This window comes from Sphaeramia orbicularis, chromosome 9 (assembly GCF_902148855.1).
Source record: "Sphaeramia orbicularis chromosome 9, fSphaOr1.1, whole genome shotgun sequence".
Classification (NCBI taxonomy): Eukaryota; Metazoa; Chordata; class Actinopteri; order Kurtiformes; family Apogonidae; genus Sphaeramia; species Sphaeramia orbicularis.
The window spans coordinates 21,402,438-21,425,494 of record NC_043965.1 but is presented as its reverse complement, the minus strand read 5'-3'; the positions used below and the strand labels follow the sequence as shown (position 1 = coordinate 21,425,494).

The following is a 23,057-nucleotide window of genomic DNA, read 5'->3' as shown; positions in this document are numbered from 1 at the left end:
ATATTGTGGATTCAGTGACACTGAGCAGAGGGCGGTATTATCAAAATGAGTGATAATCTGTGCACAATTAGGTAGAGTCAAATTGTAATATTGTCCAAAATAATGACTTTTCTACAAAATTATGCAGCCCAAGTACACAGCCCAGCAACAAATGTCTCACACCTCAGTGAAACAAAGCAATTCGGCAAAATCCTAATATGTTTTAACTGGAAACAAGTTCATTAACCCTAACTGATGCAGTGAGTAGCTTTTATAGAAAGCAGAAAAAATGGACTATAAAAGGTCACGTGGTCTGACGAGTCCAGATTGACCTTCAAAGTGATTGGCGCATCAGGGTGAGAAGAGAGGTGGACGAAGTGATTACCCATCATGCCTAGTGCCGACAGCACAACCCATGGGGGTAGTGTTATAATCCAGGTTTGCTTATTTGGTCAGATCTAGGTTCAACAATCTTATGTGTCCATAAAATGAGGTCATCTGAACTTGAATATACTGAATGACTGGGTCTGAACATCAGTGAATTTGTTTTCTCTAATGACACAGAAATATTTCAAGACAATATCAGGATTCATCAGGAATTGTGAAAGAGTGGTTCAAGGAGCATGAGACGTCATTTTCACATATGGATTGTCCACTACAGAGTCCAGACCTGAGCCACTTGGAGAATATTTGGGATGTGATGGAGAAGACTTTACACAGCGGTTTGACTCTCCAAGATCTTGATAAAAACATTCATGCAACTCTGGACCTAAATACAACCACTGACATTTCACACTGTGTAGCATAAACACTGACACGGACAAAAATGCCTGTAATCTTATGGCGTGTTTCCACTACGTGGTGCTTGACTTGACTCAATTTGACTCAGTCTTTTTGTGTTTCCATTACATAAAAGAACCTGGAATCTGGTACTACGTTTTTAGCTCTTGCTCAGCCAAGGTTCCAAAACGGGTGAAGAGATACTAAAATGTGACGTGTAAACACTGCAGACCACTGACTGGTCAGAGAGTTGTCACTGCGTCATTGCTTCATCAATGCAGGACGCTCCATTTTTAAAAAAACTGATTCAGAAGTTTACAGTAAATATACCGGTAGGCTAATCCATGATGACAGCCCACAAAACAACACTATGGTCAGTCGAGGAGGTTTAGACATTTCCGTCCTTGGTGGCCAATGAAAGGATTCACTGTGAGCTTGATGGGGCAACACGCAACGAGCAAGTTTTTCAGCAACTCCCTGAGCAGACAACATGGCAGCATCACTATGACAACTAGGTACTCCAAAATCAGGAGTATCCTGTAATGGAAACAGTCTCCAGAAATAGTACCTGGTATCTGAGTCAAGTCCAGCCAGTACCACATGGTGGAAACACAGCTAAAGCAAAAGGTGGTCCAGCGAAATATTGTCTGTCTGTCAATCAATCAATCAATCAATCAACATTAATTTACCATGACCTAAGTTAACCAATGTGCTTCACAGCATTATAAACTTTTTCCCACTGAGCAGTGTATTTTGCAACTTATTACAACAGAAAACAAGCATTAAGCATACATTAAAATACATTTGTTGCACATTTCCCTCCTTTCTTTCTCATTTCCACTGTCCACTTGTAACATAATACACAATTTATGACCAAACTATGAGGATGCAAGGAAATTAGGCTTTAGAGGAGCAGCAATGATGTTACTGTTTTTATATGTGATAGATACAGTTAGTAATTCTGATCATCTTCATTTGTCAAATCTGTTTTTCCATGGAACGGCAAGTAACAGCACTGTCCAGACTTTACTATTCCACTAACATTCACTGTACTGACGAAATCGTTGTATTTACAGTGTTGCTTTAAGGCTTGTTTGTAGGTTGACAAGACAAATTGGCCTATGGAAGACCACCAGGCAAGGTAATTATTTGAAAGCAGTGTGAGCTGTCACATATATGCCACACACTTCATCCATGACCAGATTAATTTTGGATTTCTTATGGCTAGAGTTTAAATATTTCTTGACGACAAGTTATGCAATATTAAGCAAAGACTGTTCACTTTTTTTTTGGTCAAATAACCACAATAACAAATGCCATCACATATCAGCTGAATCCTTCCAGAAACCTAGAAAACTCTAGGGAAAAAGTTGTTAAAGATTGTTTGTAACTGGCCTATTTTACATGATAGGAGACTAATTGTGACTCAGATTGTGGCTTGTGATACTACGTCAAAGGATCATCCTACGATCCTTCCGCCAAACCATTCTGCTGTATATTTCTATCGTTAACGATGATTAAAAGCCAAAGTGCAGAAACATGGCTTGATTGTTCAATATTTTAATATACACTATCAATAAAATCCATTGGTAGTTCATCATGCAAAAATTATATTCTATTGTCATTCAACATTAATGACCTATTGTACCTTTCCCTCGATTTTATTCCCACAACCATTCACAACCCTCTATTCAGGATACAGGGATAAATAGATAACTACCTGATGTGTATGCTCACTGAATGTCAAATGACAGATGGTATTTACAGATAATTGTACCTTCCTACACCTGAATGGATTAACACACTACACAGACTTCTTTAAGACCTTAAGAGGTGTGAGTCTAAGTACAGTGTGCACTCGCTACTCACCGTCTTCTGAATAGAATAGAATAGAATAGAATAGAATAGAATAGAATAGAATAGAATAGAATAGAATAGAATAGAATAGAATGCCTTTAGCTCAGTAATCTAGATTTCAAATAGGTAAAAAATCAAATAGAAAACAATTAAAACAGCAATGATTTAATACTATAGGCCATGGCTGCTGTACACTTAAGACTGTGTTTTCCTTGCAGTCTGGTTTTAAGAGGGACTAATATTTATTATTAATAGTACTTTGGCACTGGTACAACATCATGATTATATTGCTAATGAAATATGACAAGTAGTGGAGTTCTGCAATACACTATGTACCTTTAAAACTGTAATACTGACAAGCTTTGATATGTAGTGTCACACATGATCAATAATTCATAACCGGACTCCCTAAAAACCATAAGCTAGTCCAGACCGTCGCTAGCCCAGCTTGACTCTTTGTCATCCTGTTGAGAGTAATATGATCAGTCTGCTACAGCCAGCCAAAAACTCGGGGAATCACCCAGCATCGAGCAGGCAGTCTGGAGTTTTGGCCTGTAGCCCTTTGCAAGACTCGCCTTGAAAAATGGTTTTCATGCATTTTATTAGCCAAGCTGGTGATCAATGAAAAAATGGTTCCAGGGAAGGGCTATAAAAATAAATGCATGTTCCTGGTGGGAAAATTGGATGACCAGTCCCCTCTGCTTCACATATAATATGCTGTAGGAGCTGGAGATCTGGTTGTGATAGCCCCATTTAAGCACAAATCAATTCCTGTATGAAGCAACAGCAGTTTCCTAGAGGTCACACAAAGAAGCATCTGGAGTGTCCAGTTTTACAAAGGGTGACAATATTCTCTTGGCACAAAACCAGTAGTTCTCAATTAAATCAGCCATTCTCAACCCTCTGTACCTTGGGGTCCAGTGTTCATGGTTATTTCCTTCAGGTCATTATTCCCTATAAAAACATCACAATAATGGTGAAAGTAGAAACTGAGCTGAGCGATACAACAAAATTAATATCCTTCACTATCACCTAAATATGAATATAATTTAAAAGTATACAGGGTCATAGAGTATTTCCTCTCTGCACAGGAGTTTTTACTTGTGCAGGCTTATCTCTCTAAACACATTTTTCATTTCGGATTCAGTTCTTGTCACTGCATCACAGAGAACATTAACTATCTAACAGTGGCAGAACATGTTTGTATGTGATGAGGTGATGGGATTGGGATGGTGACAATGACATTTTGCATTTTACTTCGACATGTTTTAATCATGTGAATTCATGAATCCTGAGGAACACATTTTCCCTCATGTGAACCCTTCAAATAGACTAGAGGACTTCCTCAACATGTGCTTTTCTGCAGAATTCTCCTTCACCTGCACAAACATTTGTGATTGAGCACAGCCAAATTATTCCACTGATCATAGAAAATTGCCCAATTTGACCTCAAAATGATGACAGCACTTTTTCTGTCACATTCTTTCTGAAGAGCTGTCACTTCAGTCTTAACAAAAATGCACCAGTCTGTTCAACTGTCAGTACATCTGAACTAATACTAACTGGCCTGGACTTTTTAACACAGCTATCCTTTCTATCCTTTAAAAAAACACAATTAACAGTCTTTATTCCAGAAACTGCAAATACTATACACCTCCGATATTCATTCTGAGCTGCTGTCAAATGGGCACGGATTAACGCGGTTTCCAGTGAGTGGTGTTGGCTCTATGTTCCATCATCACTTTTAAGAATGTGCACTACAATAAATGTTCTATGATAGTTTCTGAATACTTAGCAAAAAATTTACTCTTTAACAGAACAGTGTCTGTAATATCAGTAAGACACATAAATATCTGATTTCTGCTTCAAAGAAAACACATATAAAGGTTATTCAGACACTCCCAGTAATTTCCTGAATTGCTATTCTTATGCTTTTACTCTTAAAACATAGTATCTGAACTGCTCAGGGGAAGCTCAGGCCAAGTGTTATCACCTGCAAATATAACCCATTATATGGCCCGGGCACCTGAGGCTTCTGTGCATACTGAACTGACTAAAATGAGCTTAACACCTCACGGTGTCTGCATCAGTCACTTCCTAATACAAATGCTCCTCTTTAAAGCTTCAATACACCTTAATTTCTGCCTGATTAAACAGGTCAATATGATCCAGACAAACGGTCGACATCAATTTAATCATTCCTGGCATTCATAGTGACACTAAAAACAATAGGAGAACAATTATCAGTTGTGACCCAATCCATTATCCAGGATACAGGAAGTGTGAGGCTGGTCACTACTAATGGGAAGGTGCGGAGTATGATTGTAATGTGTTCATTAACATGATCCATACATCTTTCCCCTGCTGGGCATATTACCATACAGTACATGTATATCGTGCTACAGCTCTGGTTCGCAGCCTATGCAGTATGACTGTGATTATAGCCGTGACTTGGGTTATATATATAGCAGCTCCTGCAGCACCCCGCGGGATCTAATAACATAGCTAGGGGGTTATGCTTCATTCTGGCTAAAAAACCTCACTCTGGCAATGGCAGTCACAGTAGGAGGAGGAATACTGGCTGGAGAAAAATCAACAACCATTAAATACAACTTAGAAAAGGAGTGCAGTGATAGGTTTTCCAATCTGCTCGTGCTGAGGGGACAAAATGTCCAGATGGCACACCTTCCTTTAACACTCTTAGATGTTTCATCTTCTTTTTTTTTTTGTTTTGACACTTCCACTCCCACCCACCGAGTCACCAATCTTGATTGTAATTGGAAAGAGAACAGAAATCATGACTCTTCACTGACATCTTCACAGATAAAGAAACCCCCTCCTGTAGCATCCCTGTGGCAGCGACAGGCAAGCAGCAGGATAGGAATGGGAGAAATGCCATCTCTTCATCAAAGATGGTCCAGATTCTTGCTGAGGTCTTACAGAAGCCTGGAGCTGCATCCAGGCCAAGCCTATATTGTGACACATTTGGGTGATGTGTTTTACCTTGAGGCTGCTGAACCTTGAGCCAAACCAGCCACACAGATAAACATCAACACTCATCTTAGCAAAGGGGTTACTGTCGCTCCACATATACGTAACATGGATATCAACTACATACAACAAGTAAGCAGCTAGCTCCTCTTATTTTATCTCCTAAGAAGCTATTTATATCTATCTATATTTTTAAAATTGCCTTATTTATCTGATCTGTAGCAACAATTTCAATGCAGAATTTTTACATCAACTTCTGTGATTTGCTGTAGCTGTTTTTATTGCAAAGATTGTAACAAAGTATTGTAAAAGTATGATGTAAACAACAGATGTATCACATATCAATTCTGGTGGATAAATGCTGTTGTATGCCAACAAGCTTTCAGGCCTAGAGTTATTTGTCTCCCTTGTCGGGCAGCTATAGATTGGCTGAATGTTCTCGTACTACACAGAAAGGCTTTTAAATAGTGTCACATGTGCCCTGTGACACACAGGGTTTTCAGGAACCCAATCAGAAAGACAGTATTCCAAGTATTTTTTTTTCCATTTTTGCACTAATGTAATATCTCTCCAATGTAAGTCACACAGCTTTGCAGCAAACTGAGCATCTCGACTTTATCCCACTGATTTTAATTCCACTTTTTTGGCAACAGCTGCTCTTCTGAGCGATACTAAACACTTCCAACTCCTAATGAATGGCATATTTGTTTATTGACAAGCACGCCAGGTAGAGGGGCTTTTATGAAAATAATGAAATGTGAATTATGAAACGCACTTGTAATGGGTACATGAAAACAAACCAATCAAATCAAATGATGCTACTGACCAACAGCGACTGGACTGTGGAGTATAAGGCCAAATTTGATTTAGCCTGGTGTGAATGTTCCTGTATATGTGCAGTAGTCCAATGTGCCTCTTATGTAATTAGCCTCCTGTGTGAAATTTGATTTGTTTGGGTTAATCAATTTGTAATTACCCTCCTGAAGCAAATGTGCCTCGATCATTTATCCCACAAATCTGAAAAGCATGAGCATCTTGCTTGTTACATACACTTAGTTTAAAATGAAGCCGAATATAAATGATGCTATTTCTAATATCACGCGTATGTTTCAGTCCAACAAACCACTTTGCAATGTCACTTCCATCTGTGCTCTCATCTCTCGTCCCCCCCTTCTCACTCTCTGTGGCTTCTCCTCCATGTGACTGTTCTGCCACTCTGACAGGGACCATTCTGTCAGATGGGTTAGACCAGTCAGTTCTCTGTATCTCACTAGTGACTGGATTTGATTCATTTCCAAACCATTTTTTAAACAAGAACGGAAACAGCAAGCCAACTGACAGAAACTTACATCCGAAACAGTCACTTAAGCCAGGGAGCTGTGATGACCTTCTCAGATTTCATTTCTTTCTTTTTTTTTTTTTTTTTGCTCCCTCCTTCCCAGAACAAGTGAGTAATTAGAGCAGAAACATTTCCCCACACACCCAGGCTGTCTGAGAGCTGAGCTGCATTTTCATCTGTCTGCATTCAGGCAGGCTTTCACTAAAACTGTTCTCAGTGCAAACAGATTTTCTGCCATTTTTTACAGTAGCTGCTTCCATACTTGCAGATCTCATACTTGTCATATAATACATCCGCTGTGCTAATCCATGCTGTCATGTGCAGTGAGGGTCAGTCTGCAGACTATGGTCACCATAGGCTATATGTGACGATGTACAGCATCACTACTGTTTCCTTATTTCTCAGAGGGTAGAGTTTCATCTCAGATAAACACAGTAACTGAGCATCTCTTTAGTAACTGACACCAGCCTCAGAAAGATATGACTAAAAAGTGCATAATTGCCTGTTTAATGTGTTTATTCTGTCACCTGCTTTGGGTCGCCTCCCGTTCATTTCTAACAGATATGTGCGTAAACATTAAAAGACAAAACTGGCCACATCACTTATTTACTGTTGACTGTTATTATCATTATTATTATTATATATTTTTTTAATATTCCACCTAAATAACGCATGTCAGCTATTTTACTGTACGCTTTAATAAAACTGACTAATGCCATGGGTTGTTTTTTTAAGAGTGAAAATAAAAATGCACAAAACAAAACGTACTCAGGATAATTATTTTTCTTTTGCCATTCACACATCGACAGTCGTTCACGTACTTTCTCCATCCTTAATGTTTCACTGCAGCACTATTTGTTGTGACTGCTTTCGATTGGAAATCTTAAAAAAAAAAAAAAAAAAAGTGCTTTAAAACAGACACCGACTAAATACTAACCCAAAATATATTCTAACCCTGTCAAAGTTAGAACTAAATCCAAGCTCGAGCACTTCTCTTGCGCTCGCGCGTCTGTCATATACGCACAACGCCCATCTTCTTAGAGGAACATTTAAAAAAAAAAAAAGAGACAAAAGATGAAGAAAACTGTTTCCTTCTCGCCCTTACCGTCGAAGACCTTGAAACGACGACGGCCACGACATCCTGGATTTTTTCAGCCCGGGTCGGTGGCCCGTGTCCACTGCGTAAGTCCGGTCCATGTTCCTTGGGTTGAGGTACCTCTCGGTGTCCGAAAAGCCTCTTTGTCTCACGCGGTCGTTCTTGCGCACTACCAGCGCGTGGTGGAGCGGAGCGAGCGCAGCCTGGTTCTGTTGCCTCCACAGATGTTTGGGCGCCTTCGCACTCACGCCGGTTCCGCCGCCACCGGCCACCAAAGACACCGACCCCACTTTCCCGCAGGCAGGGTCCATCCTCCTCACCACGTTGGTTTTTCAATTAGTATTTTAAAGAAATAAATAGTTTGGGCGCATTCAGGTGGAATAACCTTAGGGGGGAGGGGGGTGCCAAGAGGGGGGATTTAGCACCACTGCGATTTAAGATGTTTGGGGAAACAAAAGAAAATAGTCCCGATGATAGGTTATAGTATAAGGAGTAAGTGTGGTAACTTTTTTTTTTTTTTTTTTTAGTTATTCAAAATGATGCCCCACGTCCAGGTTTGTTTTATGGAGCTCATGTAATAAGTTTAACTCCTTCAACTTTATCCTCACTGGCCTGCAGAAATACACGACACTCAGCCAGAGATGAATCCATTTACGCATCACGAGGGAGATGCTCTAATGCTGCGGTTTTAATTTTTGGGAAAGTGTCCCTGAGTGACGCTACAGGGAGAAACTCTCCCAACTGAGTCTGATTTCCAAATGCTCCCTGTTTTGTCCGCACACGCCCATTTCTCTGGTGCGTGTGTTGTTGTTGCGGCAGATGTTCAGCACAGGACAATCCAAAACACGCTTTCCACAATTATAAAAAACTTCAGCAAAATGAAAAAATTGAAAAAAAAAAAAAAAAAGAAAGAAAGAAAAAAAAAAAGAAAAACATACACCCGCGGCTGTGGATAATTTGACGCACGTTATGCGTAAAAGCGTCCGGGCCTGACAGCACTGTTCTTCCCTTCTCTCGTCCCCTGCAGGAACAGCGGCGGGATATAACAGGATAATACATTAAACATGAGGGACCCACCCAAAGCACCTCCCCTGAAATACTCCAAGAGTGAGAAGCAGGATGGTGGGAGTGGACGGAGAAGCAGGTGGCCAAATCACGAAATGGCAATGAAGCACTTTTATCATCCAATACTCCATACTAGTTAATAAAAAAAAAAAAAGAGTTTTTGATGTGATGGATGAAAAATAAGACATGAATTAGGGGTAGAATATGCCAAACTAGGAAGCCATTTGTAGCAGCATGCATAATAAGCTCACCTTCTCATGAAAAAATGGGTCACTACAGGATTTGTGTCTGTCCCTGAAAAGGGAAGTGCCAAATTCCAAACACTTTGTCTCATTTCTCCTCCTCCTTATTTGTGTGAGCTGCAGAGAAAGAGGACTTTCAGGCAAGACTGCTTTCCTCCTCTCCCCTTTCGACACTTCCATTGCAGCTCAAGACCATTACCCTGCAAACTAACAGTGTCTGGGTGGAGGGGGGGAACGTAATCTCTTTGGCTTTAACAGCAGAAACGTAATCTTCTGAGAAACAAGGACACTGAAAACAGAGGAAGCAAATAAACATAGCAGGACAGCAAAGGTATAGGGAATAAGAGTGTAGGTGTGTGCACACAAGGGCGACTTAAGTGTGGACTTGTGTATTGGTCTTCTTTCACCTATTGAATTGAATATTCCCTGCAGGGACACACACATACAGTACATGTAATATACTCAGAACACCTTGAGAAGTGCCATGACCCATCCTTAGCTACTGTATATCCGTGTGAATCACTGTCACTCACGTCCTTGCGTATGGCCACATCAAAGCATGACATCCTACCTAACAGACCTGTCAATCTTTTTCAGGAGCACCATGTGTACAAATATGGAATTTCACTGAATAACTGTATACACACAATTAACATATTCATTGCTTTCAACCTATAAGGACCTCACAGTATTGTATGTATTTCATAATGTGCAATTTCTCCCAAACTAGACCATTACTTAAAATAAATAGATAGAATGTCAAAATAATGCAACTGATTAATTTCTCTGCGTCGGATATATTAGATCCTAATGTTGACGTTGCTAATGTGACCAGATGTGATCAGTTCATATAAGAAACATTTCATCGCCCATACACTTTCTCCGTTTTAGTTGTATGTAAGTATAGAGGTGAATGTATAGGCTAATGCCCCTGTGATCATCCTGGGTCTATTTGTTTTTTGTTTCTTTGTTTGTCTGTTCATTTGTTTTGATGATGCCTATGTCATCATTATGTGAATGTGTATTTTTAAATTTTTTAATTCATTGCGAACGAGTGATGTATTAACGTTGGCTAGTTTATGTCTTGTTTCTGTCACCTGCCTAGGGACTGCAGATAAAAAGTAGGGTTTTTTTTTACAAATTCTGGCATATTTTCAAGGGTGTATTTTTTTATACAGCAATGTTCATAAATGGGCATGGTCCCTATTAAATAAACCAATAAATAAATAAATAAATAAAATTTTAAAAATGCAATTTAAGAAATATACTGTATGTGAATGGAGCCACCAGAATATGGCAGGAAACCAAAAAATCAAAAAGTGTTATTTGTTACTAATTTTAGCTTGGTTTCTATGACCTTGTCCATTGATAGCTGAGGGTTAGAGCTGTGTCAAAACATGGCACATTGAATCATTCAATAACATGTACAGTCGCAGAAAAAATTATTAAACCACCCCTTGTTTTCTTCAATTTCGTGTTCATTTTAACACCTGGTACAACTAAAGGTACATTTGTTTGGACAAATATAATGATAACAACAAAAATAGCTCATAAGAATTTAATTTCAGAGCTGATATCTATCCATTTTCCATGGTTTTCTTGATAATAACCAAAATCACTGAAGTTCTTGCATCAATAGCTATGGCAGTGTACTGCCAAAAACACTGCTTTTAGGCATTCCATGTTTTCTTTTCTGTCTGTTTTAGTCACATGATACACACAGGAGTTAGTACTTGATTGTATAACCATTGTTTTTGATTACTTTTGATGGTCTAATATTTTTTTCCACGACTGTATACAGGGTCCCTACAGGTTTCCACAAGTTAAATTTCAGACTTTTAAAGACCTTTTTAAGGCTACTTAGAACAGAATTTAATACCTAATTCACAGCCATACTGGCAAAACGTATTTTGCTGGTGACTTCTAGAATTTAGGAAAATGTATTTATTTACTCCAATGCCTTGATTCCCACCGTTCCCAGTCATTTTCTAATTTCAAAATAAATAGTCGGGTTGGAACAGGTGGAACTGAGTAGACTAATGTTTCTTTCTTTGCAGCTTAAACATTTCCCAGACACATTTATCAATTTAATTAACCATTATTTAACCAGTCAAGTTAGTTGAGAACAGATTCTCATTTCCAGTAACAACCTGACCATATTTAAACTCAATACAGTGAACAAGTTTATGGCAACATAACTTAAGACCTACCATATCCAATTTAATACCTTTCAAAGACTTTTTTAAGGTATTCAAGTTAATTCAAGACTTTTAAGACTTTTTAAGAGTTGGCGCGAACCTTGTATACAGACAAAATGGATGCAAAATCCAGACAGACAGAATAGAAAGAGAAACAGCTGAAAAATATACAGTAAAGAAGAATTGGGCAAATCTCAATTTTCAACATTTTAGATGATTTATGACATCAGCCAAATGTTTTCTGCATACATAAACTGAAGATAAAGCAAAATTCAGCAATCTTGTTTACTAAATCAATGTTCCATATATGACTGAACAAATAAACATTTAATATGATACAAGAAGCAAACAGGTTGCATTTTTATTGAGCAACAAAGCTTTTCAGAGAAATGATCTCGATTTTGTGATTTTTTTATTTCTTGATATATCGAATTAGTTTAACATATTGCCTTTAGCCACATAAAAAAGTGATATTTACTTACTTATAGTCTCAAGGTACGTTAAACAAAGAGGAACGAATCCAATTAGTTCAACACACTGACCTGTAATGATTAATTAAAAGTTTAAAAAAAGTCCTCCGCATTGATCAGACACTGCAGACAAAGATAAATACAGATCATTTCTATTTGATCTCTATACCTTGGTTTGTGAAAAATCTACTCATTGAGATGTATAGAACTAGTATTGACTCATACTTCAATAGTATTACCTTTTTTTCTTTTTTTAATACTATTACCAACACTGATGCACCCTTGTCAAAAAAAAAAAAAAAACACTAAAAAAATCCCAAATTATCATTTATACATTGAAGTTCTGATGACAAAACGCACTATGTTCACACATTTGTACTGAAACATGTATATTTTGGCGCTTCTGTCAGAATCTCTTATTACATTAAACTAAAGTCGTCATGGGCGTGCGTAGCCTGGAGTTTTTGCTAGCAACTGAAGAGAGAGAAAGACAATACTTGTGGTCTGGCCTCATCTGGCAGAAGTACTTGTTTTGCATTCATAGTATGTGAGTGACTAATGGAAACATAGTGCACTACTTTCGTCCACTTCTTGGCCCGTGCATTAATACTGCAGATGGTCTCATTTTCACCACATACAAAGTTAATGTCACTAAAATCACTCAAAAGTTTCAGTTGGACCATTTTGCCTACCATATCTACCATTTTTAATGCTTTATAACTGTATATTTCTTCTTTGCCACCGTACTGAATTATAGATAAGTCAAGCTTGGAGCAAAGTTTAGATACATGACCTTTCTTACAATTCTATCCACCACCCATTTTCCTCAGTTTTTCTAAATGTGCTAATGCTACATACACAGTATTACTGCAGTGTAAGCATGACTAGACACCAATGGAGTGAACAAAACACACTCTTGTCTCAGATAACGTGTGCTAATACAAATACCTCAAAACCCACAGCTGGTATTGATGGTTTCATTTCAGTGACAATGAACTGAATTAGAGAAGACACCGGCAGTGTCTAAATCAAAAAATGTTGTTAGGCCTGTTTTATGATGCGCTACGAAAGACTGGTGATGTTTTTAGCTGCTAATGGACAAAAAATGAGACTGTGCTCCAAGAGAAAACAGACCACATGAAAAAAAAACCATGTTCGTTAAGAATCGTCAATACATGTTCTGTATTTGTACTCCAGTAAACACACACACACACAGTCCTTTCCCAGAATGCTCTTGTCAAGCCAAACTAGACACATTTTAATAGAGTCCAGTTGTGTTCACCTGGGACTAATTTGCTCTCTCTGACTTTAATTCAGAGAAGTGTCTGAATGTGACGGCTGACACCTTAGCATTATCAAAATAACTGGAACTAAATTATTCAGTATTGACTTTTTCTTCATTATATGCAGCAGTTTCTCTCTTTGATTTAGAGGACAATGTTTAAAGCTCCCAGCTGCAGACAGAAAAATGTCTGGAACAACCATGAAAATAGCTGATGCTGTATTTCCTGCAATCAAAATGCTTTATATCTGTAGTAGAGAGAGGCAATTCTGGAGCTGAGAAAAAAATTGGGCTCCTAGAAATGTAATTCAGAGCCAAATGATACCAGTAATTTTGTTCCCTTAAAAAAAATCTGCAAGTCAATTACTTGTTAGAATTCTGACAACCTTATAACTATTCTCCAATTAAAAGTCTCTTAACAAGCCGAGGCCTTATTAACAAGACGTAAGTCACAGCTCATTTTCCTGTTGTTCATTCACTCTATTAGACGTTTCAGCTCCCTCCATCCATGACATTAGAGTATGGGGGGGTGGGGGTAAGCTGATGCATTTTCTTTTCATCCAGGACACAACAAACCAGTGGGTTATGCAGGTAGTGCACTGCTTATGAGCGAGATACAAAACCTTTCAAAGCAAGTCATGGCAATCAAAGACAAGTCGAAGAAGCACTTTTTCCATTTGATTGATGGGTGAGCTCTGCTGTCTGTTTCCATGTACAATACAAAACCAAGACAATGGGGATTTGTCCCCGCCAGATGTTTATTTGTACATCATTTTAAGCCTTTTCTTTATATGTCTGAACTTCTTACAAAGTGTAATTCAGACAAACAAACCCATCCATCATCAAACAAACTGTTCGTTCTTGTTTGTTACTGTCTCTCCTCAGAGATTCACTTGGCTGGTGGAAACTTGGCCGCTATCTGCCAAACCTCATTTCATCTTAACCGCGTCTGATATACTGTCCAGAATTCTCCAGGTGGGGCGTGAATCTTTTCTTACTTGTTATATGGTTGTGTTTTCCCAGCACGGAGAGCTTGTAAATGAATCCTAAAAATAACACTGAAGATTTCTCATGTAATTGTTTGTGACCTGACTGAAAAGGCCTTACTGAGTGTATATAGTTAAAGTCAAGCAAAGCGTCACATTGAAGCTTGAGCAGTAAAAAAATAAATAAAATGAAATAAGAATAAAATACTGGGATCATATGAAATCTAATTATTTAAAACCACAAAAATAAAAAGAGGTAGATGTCCATTATAATTTGCAATGCAGCTTCTGCTTTCATTTTGTTTATCATGTCACAAATGCAGAAATTACATTCCCTGGTTAGTAAGTGCCAGTAGTGACAAACATAAATCTATTAAGCCTAGTAATTTGATGAGTCACTTTCCTTACAACAGGGAGCCAGGTGTAATTTAAATACCAGAGGTTTGGATGCTATTCATCCACTGCACATCAAACGTACTTTGCATTATTACTGACCATTTTCCAAATCAAACATTAATACATTCCCTACATATGAAACAGCCATTAGTTTTGTTTTGTTTTTTTAATTACATTTCAGATTGGAACTCACAGGAGGAGAGCCTTGTTTTATATAATTCATCATAATGAAGACTGTAGCTAGTGTATGTATTTCAGTTGAATGTATTTCATTTTCTCTAAATACTGTTATGATATTATGTGGCATCTATAAGGGGATTATATGAAAGCCGTCAGTGCAGCTCACTTTACTGTACGCACATTGACATCAACATCCTCCTACCTGCTGGTGTCAGCAGAAGTGATGGCAATGAGAGGTGGGGTGCGTAGCGGCAGTGTAGTGGGCCGTGGAGGAACCGTGACGGTATCTGTCTCCGGTTTACGATCACAGTAGTACTGTTCTGCCTGTCTAAAGGCCAGAGGGGGCAACTGGACTGTCCGACAAGACAGCCTCCGAACCATAAAGGGCTCCATGCATGTGACTGGCCCCGGCTCCGGGGAGTCCGATGATTCATCTGAAACCTGCATGAGGAGCATAGAATTAGAGGCAGTTATTAGAATCTGAATGTCTATAGTCCTCATAGAGAAAAACACTTCCAAAAGGCTTTTCTCAGAAGATGAAAAAAATGAAGCAATGATAAAAGAAGGACATCAAGAACCAAAAAGAGAGAACAGGCATTGTAATACTACAACCTCTTTTTTGCAAGGAGTAAATGCACAGTAGATGATCCATGCAAGATGTGTTGATTTGTAAATTTAGTGAGTAAAAGCAAATCATTTTAGTTCAGTTGTTAAAGATGCAATTCCCAAGATGCACAAATCCTCTAAGAACCTATCTCAGACTTGTGAACAAGACCCTGTTTGTCAAAGACCTGAGTTATGAGAATCCAATTCCTCAACTGTGAACTAATCATTTAGAATACAGTTGCTATTCTTGTTCTTTAACCCATTATCACCTAGGTTACAGTTCCTATTGTTGTTCTTATTCTCATAACCCTTAAGAATACACTCCCAATAGTTGCCTTAATTAACCAAGCTCATCCACTGTTCAGCTATCACTGAACCTTGTATAAATTGCTCACCACAGATTCACTCAGCAGACAGAGTTTCGCTATCGCAAGTAAATAAACCTCACCTGAACCAGCTACAATTTAAGACTTCACAAAGATTTCTTCAACAGTATTGCACATATGTTGAAATCACCCTCCTGTTTTATGTGGCACAGTGCATTGGACCAGTATAGTATGGATGAGGTGGATCTCTTATTAGACCTGCAGACCTAAACTGAGTTAAAACTGCTCAGTGTTTGCTGAATGTAGCTCTGTTTCAGACAGGATACTCACATCATAACACAGAATGACATTCATTTGTCTTTGACAGTGAATCTGGTTGAGTGATGCCCTAGAAAACAAACTGTACAAGGGTCCAATCAAGCGGTAACACGAGGACACATTTGGTGTTTAAAAATCTCTGTCATGTACGCAGAGTAACTTATATGCATGCATTTTCATATTTGAGTAGGTACTTAAAAGCACTTTAACATTTTGTATAACAAAATTTGGGGAGATAAAACTTTTAGGTGAAAAATGTCAAATTACTGCTCGGTAACACGTGGACTTGAAACAGACATCAATTTTTTGAGTTTTACGCAAACGTTCAAAACATGCGATTCTCGACAAAAATTGATATCAAGTAGGACAAAACCTTTTAGATATTATGTTCAGCTATGCTGAAAATACATTTTGGAGTAAAATATTGAAAAGTTTCTGTTTTATTGACATGAGAATGTGGTAACACGTAGACAGGTTGCCATAGTAACACGTGGACAACTCTTTACCATTATATGCATCAGCCAAAATGCTGACTTATTTTTTAAAACAATAAACCAGATATAATGACAATGCTTTATTTAATGTATTTAATACTGACACAGTGTTATTTGCAACTTGTGGTGGTCCATACTGATATAGGTAAATTACAAATAAAGAGTAATTTCTCTGTAATAGTTCACACAGGGTTTCTGCAGGTATCAGCAAATCTATTTTAATGCTTTTTATTGCCCTTTTTAAAGCCATTTTAAACAAATTTAATGCCCATGTCCAACTGCAGATACAGCTTTATGACAGTTTACTGTCAACAGGCTTTAACCTGGTTCTGAATAGTTCCTCCTCCAATCACTTCTGCTGAAACTTGCATTTTCCCATTTTTCTGATATTTGCTAATATTCCCTCCACTCTTTCGCCACAGCATGAGCATGCATCTGGTGTTGTGACTTCGTGCATCGGCCATAAACAATAGCCAATTAAAGGATTCAAGCATTACAGGCCTGTCAGTCATAACACTGTACTTCTGATCAAAATGATTAAATGTTTATATAAGCAAAATAAATCGTGAATAACAATGCTTTTTTCCATCAAGTGTATTTAATTTTTTAATCACCTCTGGACATCGAATTTAATGCTTTTTAATGCCATTTAAGGCCTTAATTTTCACAAATCTATTTAATGACTTAATGCTTTTTAATGACCCGCAAAAACCCTGTCACAGACAGTCTTTTTAAATGTGACCAGACTATGAATTCCCAAACTTCATCACTGATCATTGATCAGTGATGTGAGCAAAGTTACTTTTTCATGTTGTTCATTTTTGCTTGATCGGACCCACAAGTATAACAGAGACCACAAACCCAACCCAACAGAGCCTCATATTGACACCCTTTGAATTAATGAACACAATATGTAGGCTGGGCAGATGGTTTTCAGATCTTCATTAGTCGAGAATAAAGTAAGACAAAGGAGTGAATGCAGGCTGAGATGTAAAGCATATATAGTGGGGTGAGGGAGACTAAAGTTGTGAAGGGCTGGACTGAAAGGAACCAGATGTGACACTGGACATGCCAGAGCTACCGTGACACTCCATAGAGCTCAAGTGTGAGATTTTAATCCTACTGTCATAAAGTTTCATCATGTGGTCAGAAAAAAAATCCACATGTTGTAACAATTCCAGCATGACTGGGCATGGTTACTGCTGCTGAGACACACAAACACCATGTGTAGTTTAACTTCTTCCTGTAGCTTCATACATGGTCAGTGGACTTTCTATTCCTGTTCACATCATCCTAACAATGATTAATGTGGATTTTTGTGTTGCTATTACTGTAAATGACTAATATGCCTAGAGGTAATGTATTATACTAGAAAATAAAATAAATTGAACAAATTAAAGGTCAGGAAAAAATGTATGATAGATTTAGCCTCTGTTACTGTTCAGGACTTAAGAGGAGGCAAAAAGTGAAAGTGACAAAGCACACCTGCTCAAGAGAGGTGAAAAAAAGGCAGAAGTAAAGATAAAAAAACAGCTAAGGGAGGAGCAGGAGCCATCTAACAGCTGAGACCGTAGAGTTGAAACAACTGTGAGAGGAAAGAAACCCAATCTACAGTAGCAAGTGCACCTGGAACAAACACATCAGGTGGTCAATGTACCATTAAATGGGTATAAGAAAAGTTGCCTCGTCTGTTAGTACAGCTGGTCCAGCAGCAGTATCACCTCTTCTTTAAAATACAAATACATTAACGTCTTTCTAACTTCTGGAATATATCAGACTTCAGTCCAATTTGAGTGGAAAACCTATTAGTTAATGCAAATTGATATTTCTAATATGCTAATTTGCTCACTTTGTATTAGCCTCAAGTACGAGAGGTTCTTTTTTTCACACAATATAGTCAAGATTCTGCCAGACAGAGAAGGATGGAAGAAGTTCAATTTTGTGTCGTGCCTTTGGCATGCTGTCCTTAGGGACGGCACAGAGGCAATCAATTATTTGCGTATTGAGTGGTTCCAGGAGTATCTTTGATTCAGGACACACTTGAATTCACAGACACGCACACACAACTGGGGTGAGCCGGTGAGACACTGTGATAAATTGAGGCAGATTCTGTGTCATTAATCTTACTGCAAACCACAAGGAGTTTTCATTTGTTCTGCATGAATAACAAGGCTTTCCCACTAAACTTAGGTCAACCTTAAACATTAAAATTCTACGGTGCACTTTTACAGGTGATTCCCCGACATTATCTGCCTTTTTAATATGTAGAACCAGGACCTCACCTTTCTCACATACAAACAGAGACTTTCAGGTATATCTTAGATAAGAGCACAGATTTACCTAAAGGTGCCCGACCTATCTCAGAAATAGCAGCCAAAGAAGGAACCTAAGAATCATTTGCCACTGAACCATTTTCCTTATTTTCATTTCATCAAGTGTGTTGCGGGTTTTTACACACTAGATTGATTTGCTGTGCCAGCCAGAGGTGCATGCATGGCCTGGGGCAGCCTGTCGGATGAAAACACCTATTCAGCCTTTCAGCCTCCTAGTGCAAACAAATGAATTATCCAGTTGGCAGTTAGCGCTATACGCTGGCTCTTACACCATTATACATCTCTATTAGACCAGAAGGACCTATCAGCACTGTGACTTGGGTGTTTGTGTGTATACGTGTACGTGAGTTTGTCTCTCCCTCCCCTCTTGGTCGTGACTGTTCTACCTCACCCTTCACTGTACAGCAGTAACACCTCACCCACCCATCCACCTCTGCATCCATCAAGATGCCAATCTTCATCCAGGAAACCATCGAGTCATTCATTCCAACATAATTACCTGTATTAGACTTATTGCTGTAGACAGAGGGGAATAGCAGAGCAGGCATGATTAACCCCGTCTTTTTGGCAAACCGAAGGTGGAGCAGATGAAAGATCGTTCAGAGAAATTAATGAAGTTAATGCAGATTTATCTCTGAACTTTTGCAGAACCTCCAAACAATTTGCATTGGAACTTTTTGCTCTTTTTGTTGTAAATTAAATTACTGCAGCTGTTAAGTGTGCATTTGCAGGCTCTTTTATCACAGCAGATTTCTACAAGTAAGTGTCTTCAGTGTCAATTAGAGTACAGCTGACAAACATGACATTCTTCATTACAGACTTCTTTGTAGTAAAACAAACAGATTCCACAGCACACTTACACTCATCTACACAAGACACATCTGCTTGGAGAATACTATGCAAATAATCAAAAGACAAGAAAGCTAATCGTTGAGCTAGCTCATAGTCAGGGGTCTGTCAGTTTGTCTCACCAGTGCTGTCTCTCCTGGTGCCTGAAGTGGCTCTTTATGATAAATGGGATCAGTGAAAGGTTAATTGGTCTGCTGTGACTCTACTGCACTTTCTATGTACATCACATACCAGTCCACTGGGGGTCGGCTCCAATTGTTTCAGTGTGGGTCAGATACTGGTAGGCAGTTTTGGTAAAAAAAAAAAAAAAAAAAAAAAAAAAAAAAAAAAAAAAAAAAGATAAATGGTGTGGATTTAAAAAAAAACTAATCCCACACATTGTGAAAAGATAAATCAATAAATAATATTAAATTAAAACATATGTTCTATATTCATAACAAAGGTGAAAGTGGTAATAAGCTGAGCTTATTATCCCTTATCTTCATTCATCGTCTTTATTCATTCATTTCTCTGGAGGTTGCAAGGCAGATGGAACCAATCCCAGCTGACATTGGGTGAAGGTGGGGGTATGTGCTGCCTCTTGGCCAGGTTGTAATTGGAAATGGCAATCAGTTTTCAACTAACTTAACTGGTTAAAATAAAGGTTAAATAAATAAATAATAGTACACTGCATTCTTCATTCCCTTTATGTCTCTTACTTTGACTGGAGGCTGCTTTATGAGGATGACTTGTCAAATTACACTGCTCTACAATTTCTTAGAAAGTATCTGCTTCAGACATTAAATGTGCTGAATCTTACAAACTTTAATACGATGAATCACAAAAAAACAAATTACAAAAGTGCTGGTTATGTTTTCAATATATATGATGGTATGTTATTACGCTTATATGTTGGTTTATGTAAATGGTTTATAAATGTTCTGCTAGAAAGAACCTGTAAAGTGAATGTATTGCAATGTGCAGACATTCTTTTGAGGTACATCTGGTAGATCTGAGACAAACATTCCTTTTCAATAAAACCCATTCTCTCATTAATTCTCAGAATTTCACATTTTGTTCCAAGACTGTATCTTAGAAACTATAACCAACTAGAACTTTTGACTTAATTTTTCTTTATTAATGACTCAAATTTGGTAAAAGTTTAGCTACTTTTTTTCTGGAAGCATTTTACTTGTAGACCAGTGTTATGTGTTATAACAGTGATTCTCAACTGGTGGATTGAGACCCAAAAGTGGGTCGTAAACCCATTTTTAGTGGGTTGCGGGCCTTTGCCTGGGCACAAAATAACTTCAAGAAACACTAGCTGCAGTTTATTAATTGAAATCATTTTGCATGAAAACACCAAGTGAGTTAAAAATGCCTGTTACTGAAATGTTCTGATTGTTATGTCAGTTTTATGATTAATGCTTGAATAAGTGACTGAATGCACTTTTAATTTCTGAGTACACTTTTTGGTTTTGGTGATAATGTACCTAATATAGCATTAAAGGGAATACAGGGTGTCCCAAAAATTTGACATCATTTCATCACCTAATAATATATTTAAAATGTATTTGCTCTTTTTGCTCAAAAAAGTGTAATCATTTTTATCGTTCTGCTTTCAGGAATAAACATGCCATTTACTGCAACAGAAAAGGCTTTCTGTGTACTGAAGTACGCCCAAACTCAGTCAAATGTGAATGCGCAAAGTGAATTTGTTAGAACCCTGCACCCTAACCCTGTCGCGAGTGTGGTAGGAATTTCACTACCGACTTGATGTGTGTCACATCACAAATGGCACACACACTGAACATCTGTAATAATGTTGGAACACTATAAAATTACCATCCCCCAGAATTTTTCATTTGAAATTTGTAGAATAAAACATTTTATGTCCAAAATAAATCCTATTAAGTATCATTTTTTCCGGACCATATAGTCACTCCGATATGGACATCTCAAATTATGTCAATTTTTTTGGGACACGCTGTACTTCCCTCTTTAGCATCAGGCCCTGATGGTCATTTTGGTTTATCATTAGACTTGTTTTTTGTGTTGGCATACTATGATATTCTGTATAATCTCAGGAACAAAAAACACCATCTTTTCATTAAATAAATTTGAGAAGTTTAACTTTTATCAGTTTGGGTCATGGCTTGTCATTTAGGGGTGATAGTGGGTCCCAAAGCCAGACCAATTGAGAACGACTGTGTTATAAGACTAAATCCAGCTGTCATTGTGAGGCGAGTAAATCTCAGTTCGTAAAAGCAGTGATTAAAGTTGCCAAAATCTGCTAGCAACTGTAATCATTGTGCTAAACTTTGTGAAAGACTTCTATTCTATTCTATTCTATATCAAAATCGAATCCTTCTACGAAAACCTCATGATAAAGTTGTGTGGTCAAAACAGTGAGACCTTGGATCATAGTCCGTTACTCACATTGGGTGTAAAGTATCGTGAAAAAACTACAACTTGCTCATTTTTCCCTCAGATATTACAGTACTTTAATGAAAGATAACTTGAATTGGGCAGATATGTGGTAGCAAACCTCTCAGCGTGTGTCAGGGTGAAAAACATCTTCATCCGCTTCACAAAGATGTGGTTTCAATGGACATTTAATGTAGTTTTGGTAGCAGAGTGGAGTAAAAAAATCAATGCAAAATGGGTCAGGGCTAAGCTTATATGTGTGGGAGAGAAGAGTTACTGCCAAGACAGAGAGGAAGTACAATGTGGAAAAAAAAAACTTCAGATGCATGATGATACTTTGATCATGTCAGCTCGTACACCAGTTGAAATCTTTGCGCCCACAACAAGAACAGGTATTTGCGGGTTCAGGGACCGACCAATAAATAACAAATGGGAAAACACTACTCGCACTCTGCTTTGATTTGTTTTTCTTTGTGAGAATAGTTAAAAATGTATGAGAGCTGGAATTATTTCATACACACACATACACACACTCACACACACACACACACACAGAAACACAGCACTCACCATCTTTTCTTCAGGGTTTTAGCCTTTGATGAAGATTCTAGTTGTGAAGCGTCTCAGATATGCAGGTGGCTCTATATTAGCTCCATTCCTCTACATGCACATCTCATTTATTCATCTAAGGACTGTGAGGCAGTGTTCTGTTTCATTACAGTCCCAGTCATCCTAAATCAGTCCTCTTCGTGTCTTCAACCTTCAATTCTATAATTAAGCCAAATGATCCGGGCCACTGTTAGCTGTTCATCTTGTCTTCTACTGGTCCTTCTGCGGATCATTCTGTTTATCATTTGTATCCAT

At 38.1% G+C, this 23,057-nt stretch overlaps 1 protein-coding gene across 2 annotated transcripts in view; it reads right to left on the bottom strand.

Annotated features, from left to right (window-relative positions):
• The window catches only part of pde4d (phosphodiesterase 4D, cAMP-specific), a 213,213-nt gene that overhangs the window by 155,200 nt on the left and 34,956 nt on the right, over window positions 1-23,057 (bottom strand). The window contains exon 3 of one of the 2 annotated variants that reach the window (XM_030143585.1): window positions 15,064-15,302. In XM_030143585.1, coding sequence (XP_029999445.1) covers window positions 15,064-15,302 — 239 coding nt within the window. Of the gene's footprint in view, window positions 1-8,051; window positions 8,354-15,063; window positions 15,303-23,057 lie in introns of those variants that run through there. The other variant, XM_030143584.1, reaches the window with a different exon arrangement.